Source organism: Penicillium expansum, assembly GCF_000769745.1.
Source record: "Penicillium expansum strain MD-8 chromosome Unknown contig145, whole genome shotgun sequence".
Lineage (NCBI taxonomy): Eukaryota > Fungi > Ascomycota > Eurotiomycetes > Eurotiales > Aspergillaceae > Penicillium > Penicillium expansum.
The window spans coordinates 412,751-431,689 of NW_015971172.1; the positions used below are offsets into that span (position 1 = coordinate 412,751).

The window sequence follows — 18,939 nt, forward strand, 5'->3', positions numbered from 1 at the left end:
TTGCATCAGAGGGACAGATATGAGGTCAGGTATGGAGTTGTACAATACAAAATACGACAGGGCTGGCTGGGGCCAAATTGGTGGGAAAACTGGAATAATACAGCGATAACGTAAGATTGTTGTGTATTGATATTTGAAATTACACGTGGGCCGAGTTTCGAGGTGCCGCGCAACTGCCAAGGAACCGGTGGATTCGGGCAAAATAGCCAGGAACAAAGGGTTATCAATTCAGTGGGAAAACACATCATCATTATTCCATACTGTGATCTGATTGCTCTATACTGCTCTAGGGCTGCATAGAAGGACCCACATACTTCGTACGACAATCGCTATCCCCTGCAGAATCATGTATTTTATGCTACAGACAAGGCTGGGGGTTAATCTTTAGCTTAAAACCGAATATATACAACATTATTAAGAAATCAATGAATGCATTGTAGCATCTATGTATCCATATCTATCTTGATCCATCCGAAACCCTCCTAGTCAGCCACGCAGCCACCAGCGCGGCACATCCACCAAACCGTAACACCCAGCCAACACTATCATCCCACGGCTCCCCTCTTTGCTTCTGAGATGCCTTGAAGATAGCACTGCAAACAAGACTAGACAGAATCTGGGGCAGAGAGATTGCCATATTATGCAGTCCAAGAATAATCCCAGCCTGTGCAACATCCCCACCATCATTATGATGCTTCGGGTGTCCATGCTCAACATCACCGCCTCCGACGCTATTATATTCACCAGGACCCCCATCCTGAGCCTCACCTTCATGCTCGTTGTAGTCAGAGTGAGCTGTGCGGCGATGGCTGTGTCTTGAGGGGTCAATCCTAGCTACCTCCGCCGCGATAAGAGCGAAGGGAGCCCACAGCGCTACAGCCCAGGAGACACCGACGAAGCCCACAAACGCCGACCCAGCCTGGTGGGAGTAGATGAAGAAAGTGCTGAACATGCACGCGGCAAAGAGGAGATGGGATAGGAGCCATACCCGCGGGAGAGTCAAGCCTGGGATGCGCAGACGTGAAAGCCAAGTCGGTTTCCCTTCGGTCTCCCGTTCGACTGGAACTGCGTCGAGCAGAGGTTCGGATGCATTTCCTGTCGGCATGCTTGAGAATGATAGCCTCCTTGCAGCTGGCTCTGCATCGTCATCTAAATCGCCGTCTAGAGAATCCCGTTGCGAAGCGGTGTCTGGCGCCGGTCCATACAGTGGGACCACGAAAAGAGGAAGCAGCATATTGGCAAGGAAAGAGATGATAGCATAGATGAGGAGGGCCAATGTCCCGACGCGAGTAGCATCTTCCCAGGCCTTATCGACCTCACCCTCGGAGAGATGGGGGTTATCTGCGAAAACGGGATTGACGTACAGCTGCCCGACATAGGTGGTAGAATAGTACAGGAATGGGAACCAGCCTACCCACGCTGCAATCTGCACCTGACAGACGCGGGAAATCTGTGTTGGCAAACTCTGAATAGACTTGATGACCCGTTTGAAAAAGGAGATCAAGCCAAGCTTGTCAGTCACAGGCCCGTCTCCTTGGGGATTCCGCTCTTTGATGTAGACACAACTAATGGCAAGGGTTGCGCTCAGAAAGACTGAGGCGATTACACATAGGACCTTGAACTGGGTATTTCCCAAGAAAGGCACAATCTTCGGCAGGTCCATGTAGCCAAAGATATACCCCAAGATGTTGCCAACGCCGACCATGCGACTAGCCCAAGCGTTGGATAGCTCCTGTTGGTGAGTGGGGCAGTTGTCGACAATGAATGCTCTGATTGCAGCTTGCACTATAATATGGTGATTAGCCAAGCGATCATGAACGTGAATATACCGACCTGCACACCTGTGTTGATGGCGAAATCAAGGCAATACATGAAAATCGTTGCCATGATAATGATAACAATCTTGGCACCTGCAGATGTTGATTCAACACCGAATATAGACAGAAAGCCTCCCACAAGCTCTTTCACCCATGCCAAAGCGAGCAATGAAACGATAGTTGCTGCGCCTCCAACAACCATAAACGGTTTTCTCTTACCCCACGCGAGTCGGCAGTTGTCGCTTCTAATTCCGATGTATGGTTGCACCAGCGCACCCGTCAAGGGACCGGCTATCCATACAAAGGCAAGAAGCGACTTGCTCATCCCGAGGGATAGAAGGTATGGCTGTACCCAGGTCAGCATATGCTTCTATCCAATCTTACAGCTTGCGGCGACAGGAATAGTATGAAAATCAAAATGGATTCATCCCCTGTGAGTAGCGACTTGTACTTACCGATCCATTAGAAAGTTCAACGGACCAAACAATCTGAAGTCTGTCAAAGAAACCCCAATATCAATAAATGACCAGTATACAAATCAGAGGTAACACATAAGCAAATAGAATCAAATTACCAAATGCAGAAATACTTACCCACCAATAGACAGAGTCAAAAGAAACATGTAGAGCGCATTCTTAGACGACTCATCGGCACCAACACGAGGGCGCCCACCACGACTGTCTGCAGAGCGAGTGGCAACCATGAGGGGCGAGCTCTCGTTGCTAGAACCAGGGGTAGACTTGTAATCTAAGTTTCCCATCGGAGAATTCAAGAGTCGGGCTTTCGATGTGTTGAATTGGCACCGACCAGGATTAACTCATGGAACTCGCTGATGCGTGTTTGCAATGGTTGGGGCTGCTTTGAGTTCCAGCTGCTCACTGTGGCTCAGGGTTCAGCTGAGCTGGGATATGCTTTTTTGATAGTAGTTGCTGGGATCGAAGTTCTTCTTAATCAACTTTACGATGCTCGTGTTGGTGATAAATAGTGTGGACTGCGGACTGTGGATTCTTGGAGTGTGGGGAAGTAGATACCGTCAGAAAGATGGAGCGATGTTAGATGGTGGCAGCCACGCATCGGTTAGTAACGATATAGGTAGCTGAAAGAAGTTAAAACTCGACAGGGTATAGCCCCTCTAATCAAAGCGCGGTGTGTCAGATGGGTCTGCTTAGTATCCCTATCATGACTGCAGGGGTGATCTACGTCAGCAACACGTGATGTTTCATTTATAGGCCATAACAGCCCTTAATCACATCTTCGCCACCGTACCGTAGACGGATACTAGCAAGAGCAGCAAGAGTAGTTTAGTACCCCGAACAAAGCAAGGGAATGTTGATGGATAAGGAATTTTCAAGTGTTTTTTTCAATTCCAGTTCAAAGTCGTTACACAATGTCTCTGTCTATAACTATATTGTGATTCATCCAAAATAACCCTTTCCATTCCCGGCCGGTCTTCATGGACAATGCCTGACAATCCAAGAAGAATCCAACCCGAATCTTTCCCTTCCCAACCCATTTCCCATTGAGAGGTAGTAGAGCCTCTCTCGTGCCCGTGCCCGCCAGGCAGCATGAATTGAATGTCTGCCAGCGCAACCCAATTCACGTGCAGGGCGATCGACACCAATAATACACGGTGTTTCCTGTAACCATCGCACAGTGCGAAAAACCAAAAAAAACCACCCAAAATAATCCAAAAGAAAATGCACACGGTGTCAAAAGACAAGCGAAGACATAACGCGCGGGCTATACATGAATATCGCGGTATGTGCAAGGCCGACATTGGACCATGTGCGATTAAACAAGAGGCGATATAAACCCCGAACCAAAAAAAAGAACGCCTATATGCGCCCCGAAGACTCAGAAGAGAAGAGAATTGAAAAATTTGCTCACAAGATCCCCGACAATGAGTACATGAGGTGATGCCATCTAATGTTTCGCGCTAGACACACCATGCTCTGTGAAGTTCTCACATGTGTTGTTGGAGAAGTTGCGGAGCGATCATGTGTGAAGTAGGCATGCCGGTCAGGGCGGACGGCATACTCAAAGGAGCTGCCATCGACGTCATGTTAGGCATGCTAATCATCGTGTGAGCAGGCTCCGGTGGGGACATCTCTTCCCGAGGAGAACCAAATTCATGTGCGTCATTCTCTAGATCTTCATCAGTTGGGACAATTGTTTGACCATCCTGCTGCGCTTCATGGATCCGACGATGTCTAGTGAATATTAGTGCAAGTCGTATAAGAAATAGACCAATAATAATAACTTACTGCGCAAGGTTATCGGACCTCGAGAAAGCTTTGCTGCAATAAGGGCAGGGGTACGGACGCTCTTGTGTGTGGGTTCTCACATGTCTACAAAGAGGGGTTAGTCGGCGGCTATCGAAACAGTCTCACCAGCGCACGGGGCCGATCAGCCCCACCAACGTGGGTGCAAAAATAGAAGTAAGCTTACCTTTTGAGGTGCTCTAATCTCTTGAAAGTTCTACCACATGACGGGATGGGGCAAGAATGGGCTTTGGTTGGATATGGTCCCAACTCCATCATGGTTGCACTCCTGGCTCTCCGAGTAGGACCAGGCGCCGAACGCTCGGACCGACCAGTGTTTTGAACCGCAGTTTCGATGGCACTGCTGCTTGGCAGAGACGTCAGATCATTTGATTGGCTACCCATTGAGCCTGGATGTTGTACGGTGGTCTGATCCAGGTTCTGCAGCGGCGTGCCATGACGGGACATGTCATGAAGAAGATCCTTTTGTGGCAGCATCGCACTTGGGTAAGTGCGAGCGAGTTCCTGGGTGGCTTCATCCCCCTCTGCGACTGGAGCGACTGAGCTAGAAACCGAACGCCGCAGGTCACTTGGTCGGTGAGCAGCGTACGAGACTGACTGAACCCCCGGAGTGGTTGATTGGATGTGAGCTGCGCCACTAGGTGCGACAACACCGCTATTTGGCGGGATAGATGACCTACGTCTGCGCTGCTTGTATGTCGGGGATCCCTCAATGACGGGATACGGGTTTGCCGAAAAGGACCGGGGCGCAGGCTGATAATGAGAACTAGCCAGGTTTGAAGGAGGCAGCTGCATCATAGGGTGATAGGCGGGCCCACTTGAAATATCTGGAATCGCTGTGTAAAGTCCGGTGTCTTCGTTGGCGATGTAAGCCGGTTCCCCTCCGAGTCCGATTGAATGCTGTGGCGGGGTGACTGGTTCGAAGGACAGGCCGCGATTGCTGTAATCCTCATATTGAGAAGATACAAAGGAAGGCGCAGGAGAGTACTCGTAGAAGGTGGGCATGGAAGAATGGCGCTGATGAGGGCGGGGAATGGGCATTCCGTGGCGGTCGTACTGGATGGGGCCGTAGTCATGCTCGCGCTTAATGATGCTCTGGACTAGATTGTTCGAAAGGGGCATCTGTGGGTGGCTGTACATCTGATTCCCAGGGTCTTCCTGCATCATTGGGATCGCTGGGGGAGCCATCTGCGGAGGAGGCATTGCGTCAACGGTCCGAACCACGGGGGAGTTGGGCTGGCCATATGTCGTACTTGCGTGGGCAGCGAACGAGTTTATATTCACTTGTTGTGATTTGGTCAATTGCTCGTAAAGAGACTGGGACGAGTCGAATTCGAAGGACATGGCCGGTTCGCTGACTGCGACCGTGGTGGCCTCCTGGTTCATTTTTTCGCGCTTCAAATCCCGTTCCAGTGCATCGAGGAATAGTCGGTCGTGGGGCACGCCGTACCAGTAAAACACCTTTTGCTTCTTCTGGGTCCGAATACAGTTGTTTTTGTACAAGAAGTCCAGGAACGGGCTCTTGGGATCCTCCAGGACCGCATCTACGCCGGCCTTGAGATTTCGTAGATCGGAGAAAATGCCCTCCTCAAACTTTTTCGAGTTCTTCACCGGACGTCCAAAGGCTTGGAATCGAAATGCGAGGCATCGGACAATATCGGTACCGGAGATATGGAAAAGGCCGCTCCTATTGAAAACGGGGTCAGTCAGCTTCCTAGGCCATCACGCTCTAAAGTGAGACGAACCAGTAAACACAAGAGACATAATCGCCTGTGGGAAGCAAAAAGCGTCGAATAAGTTGATCCGGTTGCCAGTCAACAGGAGCTGACAGAAGGAAATATTTCACTGGCCCCATGTCAATACATTGCTTTGATGCGGGGATAAGAAACCACCCAAAGACATACGGTTATCCACTTGCTGAAGAGCAACTTGCGCGTCGTGAGGTAGGCTTCGTTGTGCTTCGGTCGAGAGCATGAAAGTTTCGGGCTTTTGTGGTGGTGCCATAGGGATTGAGGCACCTGGTTGAGGATACATTTTTGTTTTTGTGTGAAGCGCACTGTATAGATAATTAGCACCGGGGAAAAGACCGCCTGATAACGCATGCGCAAACAAAGAGGGCGATCTGAGTCCAATCAAATGAACCCTCTCTGCGACTCTGCTGAGACATAGCTGCAAGACCTCGGATCAAACTCACCAGCTGAATGGTCCAACAGGATAGGATCGGAAGTGCGAGGATCAACGTCGCCAACCAGTAAGAGATGATATCCGATCGGGAGAAGTTCTAGATCACACAAATGCACGGAAAGGGTCTAGGGAAGAGGAACCAGCCTCGTAGACAAAGAGAAATAAAGAGAGATTGTCAGAGAATGAAACTGGACCAGCCGGTAAGCCTCTGGAATTTTCGCGCGCAGCGGAAGCAAGAAACGAAAGTGAATGAGGAAGCTCGAGTATTGGTGAAGAAGAAGAAGAAGGGGGGGGAAAGAAGATACAGTCAAGTCTAATAATAATCGAAGCTGGGAATGGGGGAAGCGCCCAGGGACATCTGACCGGTCAGAAACTAGTATGTTATTTTGGGTGATTCTTAGTCATACCGGAGGTGGGACCTATTATCCACCGTGAAAGGGTGTGAATCGTGTTATTTATGTTTATTTTTGTTATTAATATGGTATGAATCTGGTATTGCGTGTTATTTACATTGTATCTATTGGTCATTTACAGGGCGGAACAGGAAATCAAGGTTCAGGTTCAGGTACATGTCTACGGTGTACGGAGTACGGAGCACATAGTGCACATTCATAATTCATACTTCAGCCCTGGAGACTATCTTTGTTAATGATACATAAAGAGAGTTGTCTCAAGTGAATACAATCATTACAATAGTTTGTAAGTCTTCATAGTTTGATATCTAACTAAAATAAGCCACTGTTCTTGTTAACAAAGCGAATATAACCCCCCCTGTCTTAATTCTTTTGTACAACATACAAGATTTGTATAGTATTGCATGTCAAAATTGATGATTGGCCCAATCCACATGGTGACCAGGCTGCATATACAAGTGATAAACATATCACTTGCCACATTCAGAGATCCTTCTAGACAAGATGGCAGTGTGAGTCCAACGGGAAAAAAAGGTGGATACCGCCAAGGCCCATCAAACTGGCGCTGCGACCTGAAGCACCCGCCCTGTTGTTTCAGAAGGACAGTGGGCGCTTACATGCATTGAAACCTCCCGAATTTTCCCCTGGTATTTTCTCCGAGCTCTGGTGCAATTTTGGATGTAAACGGCTGTGGCTTTGGGATCGTCCATCCGGTATTTCCGACTGATCTCTTTTGGACCGCCGTATCAGACTGGTCTACGGAGTAATGGGGATAAAGTACGGAGTACCCCTTACAACGTACCCGGTATGTTGAAGAATTACTAGTTACCTCTCAATTGTACATGGATACATCATACTTGGTTGCTTCCTACTATGCAAAACCAAGCCAGACACATATCTTGTTTTTTTTTTGTACGGAGTACCTTTACTCTGTCCCTGTATTCTGTGTCCGGTCCACTTTTCCCGGGGCAAGCCAACCATGTCATAGGATGAACAAAGTTCTAGACCACGTGGATAACAGGTACCAAAGCATTTCTATAGGGTGGGAAGGAGGGCAGAGTCCCAAACTAGGCATTGGATACACCCCACAGCATGTGGACTACTCTGTTTATGGACGGCCTCCTGATCAGAAATTTCAATGAGCTCGGTAGCCAAAGGAGCTTTGCACAACTCCGAGGTGGTTACACACTCATGTCTCTGAAAAATATGAAATAACAGAGTACAAATATGCATAATCATGTTATCTCCATCCACAGAGATCGTCACTATCAGATCAGCGTATATATCTATTTGTCAAAATGTCTCATCCTCGAACCAAAAACAACCCGTTGAATCTTCTTCCCATTGAATCTTGACTATGTACGGAATAGTTCGGTAAAGAAACGACCCCTATCAACCATCACCCTATCAACCATCGGCCTATAAACCATTGAACCAAAAGATCCAAAAATAAATGGATACAAAGAGAACCAAGATCTGTTTGTATGGCTAGCGCCTTGCCCAACAGAGCCGGCCGTATCAAATCGGGCCCGAAAAATATCCAAACCTACGATCATCGTCCAAACTTCATCAATATAGACTCTGGCTGGAGGTTTCAGCTCTGACCACATTTCCCGGCCCCCTGGGAAACTAGCACATATTCTCGGCAGAGATACCCAGCTAGTTCAAACGCAGTATTCCGTACGGAGTATGTTGTACGGAGTGTGGAGGTACAAAACACGCTGCTCTATATTTGTACTCCGTACGTACTCCGTGCTCCGTACTCCGTACATAGTCAGGCCATCGCACAGGGCACAGGGCACCCGGGAGTCAAGCCGTTTGATCGTCGACTCTGAAACGATCTAGAAGTTCGAAGGTTGAGTCGTTATGAGAAACGTGGGGACGTTATGCCTCTACTCATGCAAGGAACCTCATGCGGAAGGATAAGCCGGTAAACGACTTATCAAGGAAGAGGGGATGCGGTTTGGCCCGTTTAACCCCTGTTCTTGAAGGCGAGCAAGACTAATGGAGTAATCCGGCTATCATTCCTAACAAGGTTGTTGGATTCGCTGGTTGCGATAGAGTGGTGTTGTTTTGTGGCGTTGTTTTTTTTTTTCTTTTCTTCTTCTTCTTTACTCTGGTTGGCCGGTCTGTGGCTAACAGGTATAATATTCCCAAAATACATCGTTAATCGGCAATAATCACCTTGCCTCAGAGGACTAGGGAGAATACACGTGGAAAGGACACATGGTGTGGAGGTTCAGGGGGGAGGTTCATTTCGGGTTAGCGGCGCATCCCTGATCTAATCCGCAATCTGGCATATCTCCGGCGTTTTTCGAGCTCGATGAGAATTGCCCCTGATTCAAACTATATTGATGTTTTTCTTACAATTAGTATCCACTCGTTTCTTGGCATTGAATTTACAATCTAATTAAATTCACCAAGTCTCCATGTGTTCTTGCTCATGTAGGGGGTTCGTGAAGTGAAAATGTTGTCTTAGATTCAGTTCTTCGATCAGAGCAAACTGAAACAAAGGTGGCTTACAAAGTTCGATAGTCTAGCCCTTAGGGAACTCCTCGGAGAACATGGTGGTCTTGATTTACTCGTCCACGTGGATCAGGGAGAACGCTGAACTGAGATACAAGAAAATTTTCAGTGAAGATAAGAAACATATTTTGAAGTCTCTTGATATGTACGATATGTTTTTCAAAGCGATCTATGTACAAAGCAAACCTGGTCAAACAGAGTCGATACTCTTCCTCCTCTTCTCCACCATGGCTTCCTTCATGAACGGACTCCGTGCTCGGATATCTTTGCCCCAAATAAGCACCAATATCGGGGCAAAAGATAGAGCCAGCGCAATGAAGGCTAGCACCGTACTAGCCCACTCGAGACCAAGATGAGAATACATGCTCATAGTGGCTAGAGGTAGAAATGCCGCCAACGTATTTTCACCAGTAGCAATGATACCCATACAACTACCCGCGTATTTGCTGTACGCATCCACCACGTAGTCAGAGATTCCCGTGACGACAATAACACTACCGGCCCCTACCATGGCGAGACCAACGGCCGGTGCAATCCACGGAAAGTCGGGATATGATGTCCAAGCGTATGTGAACATGCCACCAGAGATACCGAATATGCCGCCCAAAATAGCAAGGTATAGCCGAGCCTCCGGAATAGGCGTTCCGGGGATTTCCTTGTTCCGGGATGCCGAGTCAAAGTAAAGTTTGCCTGAGAACAAGGTAATCACCCATCCCAGGAGTTCTCCGATCACGACTGCTGCTTGGACGTATCCAGCTTGTGCTGGTGTCCAGCCATACAGTTCTGCAAATACCTGCTCAACAGATTGGGTGAATAGATATAATGTGCCGACGGTAAAGGCGGACCATAGCGTCGAGACGAATACCACAGACTCCGTGAAGAACAGGAAAAGAGGCCTGCTGGCGCTGTGGCCCACGATACTCAAAATCGACTGGCCTTGTGTGTCGATTTCATGCTGGGTATAGGCGTGCTTGCCTTCACGACGCAGAGCCTTAGCTCGCTGTCCTAGGATTGCAATTCCACGACACTCCTTGAATAAGAAGAGGTATAGAGGGAAGAAAGCACCATACCATATGAGCTGGATATATCCAATCCACCTCCACGTGAGAGCCTGGTAGATAGCAGCTCCAATGACAGGTCCGATGCTGCTACCCGACAGGTAGGCAACGATGAAAAGACTAACAGGGACGTTGCGATTCCGCTCGGTGTCCCAGACATTCCCAATCACCGTACCAGAGGTATTGGCAAGGATGGAGACACATCCTCCGGCGAAGAATCTCGTGATGACTAACGTGTAAAAATTCTGTGCCACGGCCTGGGGCACGACAAAACAGAGAAAAGTCACATACGTGCCCAAGAACACCCATCGCACACCAAAGTCTTCCATGAGCGGGAGGACGAGCAGGGAGAAACAGCCGCCGCCAACGGCCCATGATGTGACGGGCCAGTAGGAGTGAGGAAAATTGGCGTCTGAAATGTGAAAGCGCTCATTCATGAGATCGTGGGCTACTGTGAAAATTGTGCCGTTGATCATGGTCATGAAGGTGGCGAACACGGCGAGGGCAGTGAGGAGCCATTTCTCACATAGAGACCAGTTGTATGGGTTTCCGGGATCTCGTGGCCCATCCCAAGACACAATTGTCACCTCTTTGCTAGGATCTTGATGATCTGTATTGCTGTTAGTCAATATTCTGGATCTTGGTTGCTGGTATTGTTCCGGTTTACCTATTGTCTGATCATCATGCCCGGAGACATCGCCACGCGCGAATACCATTCCGATCCCGCCACGACTCAACGTAACTCTTCAAGGCTGGTATATGTTCTTATTGTCTTTGTGGTTCTCTTCCGCGTGGTGATCCGGAGTGAACCGAACTTGAAAGGTATGATGTAATTTTTCCGCTAAAAAGATTTGATATAGATCGTAGTTGCTAGCAGCAATGTGATTTTTCAAGCTCAGACTTTTGACAAATAGAGAATTCCAGCTTCATTTAAACCCATCTGACCCGTGAAAAAAAAATCTGCGCGCGCCATCACAACTGAGGATCCGAACAGAGAGTGATCCTCTCCCCACCACAGGCCCAGTTCTCCAGACAATAGCCGCTTTAGGACTAGTGACAAAATGCCCCAGGGTCGATTTCAACATCACACAACCCGGTTGGCTAATGACATTGCTTTGACCGGCTCTTTTGTTGATGTGCTTAGATGAAGGAATTAGCTAAATGATCTGCTTCTACACCCCACATTGGCTTTGTCGGCCCTGTGGGATTTACCCCGAGGCCAATCATGTTCGCCTTGCCTTGCGGGATACGCCTCAAGCTAAGCAATTTTCGTTGATCAGGTCTAGAATATCGTTTTGGTGATTATTTATCATTCCCTGTTTCGCGATCTCGCAGCTTCAACATCGGATCGCTAATCGTTCTATGTTGTACCTAGGCTGCATCAAGAAGCCAAGACGTGGTGGGGTCTAAGGGCTCACCTTGTGAAGCCAAGAAAATGGCTTAATTTACTTTAATCACTATCAATCAGAGGGTTTTAGGTAAAATAGTGACTCTTCAGGTGACTGGGATGGTCTTGTCTTGTTAAGTCTTTGTTCTATCACCATAGCCATCAGTTACTTTATAGCGTATAAACCAAATTCCTATGTATTCTATTGTTCTATCCTTCTATAAGATTATCAAACTATTAATAGTGAACGGTCGCTTCAGCCGCATATGAGTCATCTACAAACTCCAAGCCCCAATTTCGATATCTGTCAAATATTCTAATGAAATCATTTCGAAGCGAACCTTTCAATTCGGATCCAAGCGTTGATGCCAAACGATCCTTCATTGCGGATCGATCCCATTCCCGCGATCGCATTTCATTGCCTAATAGGTACTAGTCCGTCTTCTTGTTTAGGTAACTGCTTCCCTCTTTGCATGTATCTACATTCAGCAAATGAGCCAAGCTAACACTAAGCAGGCAGACTTCCCGAGGTCAAACTGGAAGACCAATACTTACGAGATAAAATCATTATTCAGCTCAAACCACGATGGTTTCCCCGGTGGCCAGCAGCCTGACATCGCCGTGGCGCCCATTAATCACTGTCTCACTCTGCTCATACGGTCATGCCAATGGCCCATTGGTAACACCTGCAAGTCAGGAACCGAACTCAATACTCTTGTCATATAATATTCGCCATCTTCCAAATCCACCGCGAAATCTACGTGCCATGACAACTGGCCTATCACCTCGGCTTCGTAAGGAGTTTCTGAAGAATGACACCGTGGAAAACTTCCTTGAAAAAACGCTGAATGAGATTGTCAACTCACTCAAGACAATTCAATATGCATTATTCCAAGAAAATGCTTCTTTACAAAAACCGAAAAGCCATAGCAACGAGTCTGAAATCACGACAAACAGCACTCACCAGCACCCAAATATCCCACTAGTTGTGACTGTGTGTTGTGAGGAAGGCCGCCACCGAAGTGTTGCTTTTGTGGAAGAATTAGCCCAAAGACTTTTACTGCTAAAGAATGGTGCTGGTATGTCTCATGCTTGGAAACTGAATGTTACTACTGCCCATCGCGATCTGGAAGCCTTGGGGGGTTCCCCCGGTGGTTCGGACTCAATGGTAAGCGGACAACTAGGAAAGTCCCATACCAAAAGTAAACGAGAAAAGGGAAAGGACACAAGAAGGCTTAACCAGAAGAACAGGAATGGATATGAGGATGAGATTGTATGATGATGTCTTTGTTGGAGGCTTAGATAAAGTATAGAGGAAAACTATAAAGGGGCGATGATCTCGTGAGCATCACTGTATCTATATTTTTCACATCCCTCCTCTGCTTATCCTTTCATTTCACAATCCCAAACATTCAAAAGACCCAGAACATTACTAATTTTGCCATCCTGCCGTTCATTGACGAGCACTTGACCTCATAACTAATTCGCCTTTTGTAACGCTCAAGTTGATTTCGTGTGAGTATCACAATAAGTAATCTCCTTAATTTCTTCCTCATCCTTGAAAGTAAGGATGGGCGACAGTTTCATTTAAATACCAGGATCATAATGACCCTAATAGGTTCACAAGAAGTGTTTATATCATAAGTTTGCCACGCCCAACTTATGACATCGAAGACTCCCCGCATCTAAACATAACTTAAATACTTTATTTTCCCTTATGTCTCCGACACATTTCCAAGCCACTTCACTTTTTAACACTTCACATATATCCAATTCTTAATTTGCCACCACTACACAGTCTACTACGCGAATATGGTCAAAACCGACATTGATCACAATCCCCTAGATCCCAATTACGAAAAGCGCCGCAGCTCTCTGGGAAATATGGAGCATCAACAGCAAGACCAATCCGATGTCAAAGATGAGAATCTCTTGGTGGACAGAGAAGTTGCCCCGTGCGTTTAAAATACAACCTTGCTTCACAAGGTTGCCCTGAAGTATCCTATAACTGACCGATTCAAAAAAACAGATCTGCCCGTGCAATGTGCTCAGAACTTGCACACCAACATGCCTTGGAGGGCCTGAATAAGAAAACAGGGCGCCGGTCTTCGCAGGACGTAGACCACAGTATGTATTATATGTCCAACCTAAGACCTCAGGTCATATTGCATATACTAACGAGCATTAGATTCCTTCCTCTCTGATCTAAGTACCGACCGTGGGCTCCAGGCGCACCCTGAACAACTCGAAGAGTAAATGATGTTCATACCTTTTGTTGGACTCGGGACTACACTGAAAGGTTCGGAGGGAAAACTTAGAATCAGCTCCAGAAGTGATGCCTTCATGAAGCGACCATGAGATGTAAATTAAAAACTGTCAATCTATATTGTATATCTTACTGTCTTACTTTTTTCTGTAAATTTTACATTATGGTAGCCTCAAATGCTCCGAGAGGCAACCGCGTACTGGTGATGTCACCATGATATCCACCTCGCATAGAAGCAATACCCAACGCCATTAAGGAATAGACAAATGAATCCTAATTTCTTTGTATACTTCTTTGTACATCATTGGATTCCTCTATATAATTCATAGTCTACAAGTCACCACTGTCAACCACTGCACGAATCAAAAGCCTTCTTCCCCCGATACCAAGTCTGACAGACACGCGCCTCAAGTAAAGTCTCCGGCTTCCACTGCATATCAACAACCAAGAAATCCGCATACAATCCACTCCGCAGGCTTCCAGTCCAAGAATCAGCAAACCGCGCATAAGCCGCACCAGCCGTAGCAGCAGTAGCCGCCTCAGCCAAACCCAACTTAAAATGCGCGTTTACAGTATCATCAGTCTCGGTCTGAAGAGCCGAGCGCCTAGTAGTAGCATTGTAAAGATTAGGAAAAGGAAAGTGAGCCGCAGTAGGAGCATCCGTTCCGATAGCAATCGGAGCACCCCCATCTAGGAAGTCCTTGTAGGCGAATGCACGCTTACAGCGCTCGGGGCCCACAAGACCAGGCCACGCCTTGAAAAGCATGGGATCGGAGTGCACAGGCTGGACCGAGGCCGTGATACCCAGCTGACCGAGTCGCTTGGCATCTTCCGAGGTTGTCAGCTCCAGGTGTTCGATTCTGTGTCTCCGGCCTGGCGTGCCGACTCTCGACAGCACGTTGATTGCTTGGTGGATGGTCTTGTCGCCTATCGCATGGATTGCGCATTGAATGCCTGCTGAGTCGGCGCGCTGGACTACTTCTTGTAGCATATCTTCTGGCCAGATTGGCTCGACGGGATCGGATTTTCCAGTGTATGGTTGGAGGAGAGCGGCAGTGCATCCGTCGACAACGCCATCGCAGATGAGCTTTATTCCGAGTACATGGAAATCGGGCTCGTTGTACTGGTTGTGTAACTCGATTGCTCGATCCACGTATTTGAAGTTGGCGGTTTGATCCGCTGAGAAGGGGACGAGCCAGTGTGCGCCAATGTGGAATGGGATGGTATGATCGCGACGGTAGAGATTCAGAATTTTCCAGGTTTTTTCGTCCATGGCCATGTCCACTAGTCCAGTATATCCGGCAGCGGTGTATGCAGCGACTGCAGTGTCCAATGCACTCAGTTTGTCTTCCGTGGAGGTGACACTTTCTAGATAAGGCCATGCAAGGTTTATAATAGCAGATTCATCAAGTAGGCCCGAAGCGCTTCCATTTTCATTGCGGTGGATGGTTCCACCGGGAAGATCGGGGGCAGTATGAGCCCCCATTTCATCAAGAGCCGCTGCACTGCACCACATAGAGTGGAGGTCGAAAGAGTCAACAAAGATGGGACGTGGGTCGATACCATCCAGCATAGTTGCTAGTGCGATTCCATTGGTAGATGATTGAATCCAGCCTCTGCATAATATGCGCGGCAGAGATGGATTGGCTTCGGCATAAGATTTGATGACTTCACGGATTTGATCAAGTGAGGTGCATGCGATGAGATCGGCTTTACGCAATGATTGCCCGTATTGAAGAATGTGTACATGGGCGTCGATGAAACCCGGAATGACAGTGCGGTCTTCCAAGTCAATGACATTTGCATTTTCTGGGATCTTTATTCCATCGAGAGAGCCGACATGGGAGATCTTATCATTTTCGATGATCATGCTCTCGGCAAAGTTGCCCTCATTACTCGAGCCTTGCGAGGGCATGAAGATGCGCCCATTCTTGAAAACAGATGTCATGATTTCCAGTGTTAAGTGATTATTGAACCCGCGCAAAGATTATGGTGATTAATGAAGTATTTATTGCTTCCTGCGGGTAAGTCGGAATGTTCTTTGGCTCTTAGACCCGGACTTCTCCAGGACTTGCCGTTTGAGAACATTGAATAGTGGGGATAGTGGGATTTGGGCTGGGCTATCTCCAATAAGGATAATGGCTATAAAGTTGTAAGATAGGCTAGAGGAGTGCTTGTAAGGACCGGCCATTAAACTGCATAGTGATTGGATGGGAAAAGGGGCGGCGGGTTTGACTAAGGCCGCTCAGTGAACTTTACGATCATAGTGTCTAGATGACCAAGTCCTTCCATCAACCAGCCAAGTGGTCGAGCAGTAACTCGACCGTCGCATCTTCCTTGGTCTAGTGGTGATGATTTCCGCTTGTCATTAAAACCGATAAGCGCGGGAGACCGGGGTTCGATTCCCCGAGGGAGAGATTTCTTTTTTGCTCCTGATCTAAATTCCTATACCCATTTCATGCATTTAAACTTGGTAAATGGCTGTTTTTTTTTATTTGAGCGATTTATCAGGCCTTAAGTTTCTCCTGTTGTTCAAATTTCTCTAGTATATCAGTAATGAAGTGAGAAATTTTGCCATCAAAAAACCTGATGTGAACATAGCTATCAAGTGGGGCCATAGTAGCCTTGGCCTGACAGTGAATGAAGATACTTTTTGGCACGGGACTCACTGCCTGTATGTTTCTCTACAAAGAAACAATACTTGTTTTATCGCTTCAAAGCCCTGGAGGATGTATACATGGAGTTTGATAGCTCATGCCGGAGTTGACACTATAACATGGTTGGAGCTGCTGGTCACGAGTTGAGATATATATAGTGCTTCTTACACATGTATGCAAGACGCATAAAATATGAGGGCTTGACGACCGTTATCTGGAATGATGCACATCATTATGAACGCCGAGAATAAAAGTACGTAGCCATAGTGGTCATATCACGCACTGCAGGTGCCCATCAAAGAGCACCCAAACGGACCCAACTTAATATGTCTCGGCATTTCTGTATGTTGTAGATTGATTCATTTTCATTAAAATAAAAGTTCTTATTATATGTATTGACAGCCTTTTACCTAACACAAATAACCTGGCCTACAGGGCTGTGTAAGTTGTAGACCCTTTTCGATACCTTGTGCTAATGACACCCCACGGATGGTGATCGACGAGATGTTTAGGCAGTGCATAAACCACGTTATAGATTCAATAATATGCTACCTCATTGAACCCTCGGGTAGCACCGACAATTCCATACACAAAACCAGGTGGGGATAACACCACTTTCCAAGCACCAGTCAAATGATGTGCAAACAAAGGCAGCAACGATCAATTCCAAGTTATCTTGCCCGCCCCCAGAAAATGATGTCATATAAATATCCAAGAAACTCCGAACCCAATCAATAATAAACAGACGTGCAAACAGGGCGTGCGTAATACAGTCTAAGTGCTTGGCAATCGGATGGAACGCCGAACCTTCAATTCACGACTACAGCGTCAAGCTCTGGAGAAACATCAGGACTTGTATGAGTTCCGAAAGCAGTAAAACAGGGGGCATCGCTTAGCTTCTGGCAGCCTTGCCCTAGATTGTGAGTGTCGGGTAATTTCGCAGCATGGTGTGGACCTAACTCCCAACATTCGATATTGTACATAGGGCGAAAGATTGCGCGATGAAAGTTCCTAGGTGCGCCTTTTCCCACTTGATCGACAACTTTTGGGGGCGACGAGCCTGCGATTGGCTGTCAGTGGTGGACCCGGGAACAAAGCGCGATGGGCTCGTTCGGGGGGCGCCGCTAGAGCTCCAGCCCTGTGATGTTTTTAGTTAGCACTGCCTTCCAGGGTTTATGACAACATATCTGGCATATTTAAGCACAAAGCCCCCATATGTAGATTTCTCTTCTTTTTTTTAACTTGCTCAATTACCCTAGTAACAACTCCTATACACCTGCATTTTGTCTTCTCCCTTATACCCGAAGTGTATACTTCCTCCAATCATCACCATGCAGTACAAGTCTTTCACAGCCCTCTTCTTCGCCAGTATGGCTATGGCCGCCCCGGCCGACACCAACTCCGATCTTGAATCCACAGAAGACAGCCTCTCGGATATCATTCCCCCCTCCATTGCCGTGGTTCTCGCAACCGCCGTCCCAACCTCATTCTGGGCCGAAGCCACCAACACCGCCGATTTCCTTTCCCAAGTCGAGCAAGGCATTGTCTCTAACTCCTGGCCAACCTGGTACAGCAGCCTTCCGGACAGTGTGAAGGAGTACGTGACCACTGCGGTTGAGGGGTACTATCCTTCCTTCGCATCGTCCATCTCCGCCGAGATCACAAGCTCCGGTGCCAGCAGCTCTAGCCCCAGCACTGCCTCTGTCACCTCCACCAGCATTTCTAGCTCTGGTGCATCTTCCTCTGACGCTTCATCCTCCGACGCTTCGTCTTCTACCGATTCGTCTTCTGCCACGGACTCATCTTCCTCCTCTACTGCCACCGGTTCGGATGCTGCTTCGTCTTCGGCTTCGGCTTCGGCATCCGGCTCTGCTTCATCAACCACTTCTGATGATGGTGCGGCCCCTACTGGTATCGCTATGAGCCTTGCTGGAGCTGCTGGTGTTCTGGGTCTTGCTCTCGCCCTGTAAGAACGGCGAACAATAGATATTTATAAATCATCTACGGTAGATCCGAGGGCTTTTTTATTATTTTTTGCATACATTTACTACGTAATGACTCTGTAGTTCTCTTATTTATAACGAATTATTGAGTGCAATGGCGAGATTATACCTTGTGTATGTACCTATACGTACCGCATTTTCCCTCGCGGGTGGGGCTTTCCTATTTGAGCTGCCGCCGCTTTTCTGAGGGTGCTCAGACTTAGGCTCACCGAGTAGATGTCAGTAGGGGCTCAGATCAGTGATAATGCTAAGTTCAGTCACACATAGAATGACTGATCATCAGTGAGTGCTCAGTGAGTGCTCATTGGATGCGCTCCGATTACTTAGTGATACTCAGTATCTAATC

The 18,939-nt window shown here is 47.6% G+C and overlaps 7 protein-coding genes across 7 annotated transcripts; 3 read left to right on the top strand and 4 right to left on the bottom strand.

Moving 5' to 3' along the window:
• Window positions 1-457: 457 nt before the first annotated feature.
• PEX2_044660 (putative sucrose transporter) lies at window positions 458-2,577 on the bottom strand (the record flags this gene model as incomplete). The annotated part of the gene is made up of 4 exons (XM_016741741.1): window positions 458-1,785; window positions 1,830-2,163; window positions 2,273-2,312; window positions 2,411-2,577. The coding sequence occupies 4 exons, from the start codon at window positions 2,575-2,577 to the stop codon at window positions 458-460; spliced, it is 1,869 nt and encodes a 622-aa protein (XP_016603443.1).
• A 1,203-nt stretch (window positions 2,578-3,780) lies between these two features.
• On the bottom strand, window positions 3,781-6,133 carry steA (sexual development transcription factor SteA; the record flags this gene model as incomplete). The annotated part of the gene is made up of 5 exons (XM_016741742.1): window positions 3,781-4,027; window positions 4,082-4,114; window positions 4,266-5,786; window positions 5,845-5,944; window positions 6,004-6,133. The coding sequence occupies 5 exons, from the start codon at window positions 6,131-6,133 to the stop codon at window positions 3,781-3,783; spliced, it is 2,031 nt and encodes a 676-aa protein (XP_016603444.1).
• A 3,279-nt stretch (window positions 6,134-9,412) lies between these two features.
• Window positions 9,413-10,996, bottom strand: PEX2_044680 (uncharacterized protein; the record flags this gene model as incomplete). Its single annotated transcript, XM_016741743.1, has 2 exons — window positions 9,413-10,890; window positions 10,948-10,996. The coding sequence occupies 2 exons, from the start codon at window positions 10,994-10,996 to the stop codon at window positions 9,413-9,415; spliced, it is 1,527 nt and encodes a 508-aa protein (XP_016603445.1).
• A 1,437-nt stretch (window positions 10,997-12,433) lies between these two features.
• On the top strand, window positions 12,434-12,946 carry PEX2_044690 (uncharacterized protein; the record flags this gene model as incomplete). The annotated part of the gene is made up of 1 exon (XM_016741744.1): window positions 12,434-12,946. The coding sequence occupies one exon, from the start codon at window positions 12,434-12,436 to the stop codon at window positions 12,944-12,946; it is 513 nt and encodes a 170-aa protein (XP_016603446.1).
• Window positions 12,947-13,479: 533 nt separating this feature from the next.
• Window positions 13,480-13,923, top strand: PEX2_044700 (uncharacterized protein; the record flags this gene model as incomplete). Its single annotated transcript, XM_016741745.1, has 3 exons — window positions 13,480-13,622; window positions 13,697-13,794; window positions 13,856-13,923. The coding sequence occupies 3 exons, from the start codon at window positions 13,480-13,482 to the stop codon at window positions 13,921-13,923; spliced, it is 309 nt and encodes a 102-aa protein (XP_016603447.1).
• Window positions 13,924-14,279: 356 nt separating this feature from the next.
• On the bottom strand, window positions 14,280-15,881 carry PEX2_044710 (amidohydrolase; the record flags this gene model as incomplete). The annotated part of the gene is made up of 1 exon (XM_016741746.1): window positions 14,280-15,881. One exon carries the CDS (start codon window positions 15,879-15,881, stop codon window positions 14,280-14,282), a length of 1,602 nt encoding a protein of 533 aa, XP_016603448.1.
• Window positions 15,882-17,921: 2,040 nt separating this feature from the next.
• PEX2_044720 (uncharacterized protein) lies at window positions 17,922-18,560 on the top strand (the record flags this gene model as incomplete). Its single annotated transcript, XM_016741747.1, has 1 exon — window positions 17,922-18,560. One exon carries the CDS (start codon window positions 17,922-17,924, stop codon window positions 18,558-18,560), a length of 639 nt encoding a protein of 212 aa, XP_016603449.1.
• Between the last annotated feature and the right edge of the window lie 379 nt (window positions 18,561-18,939).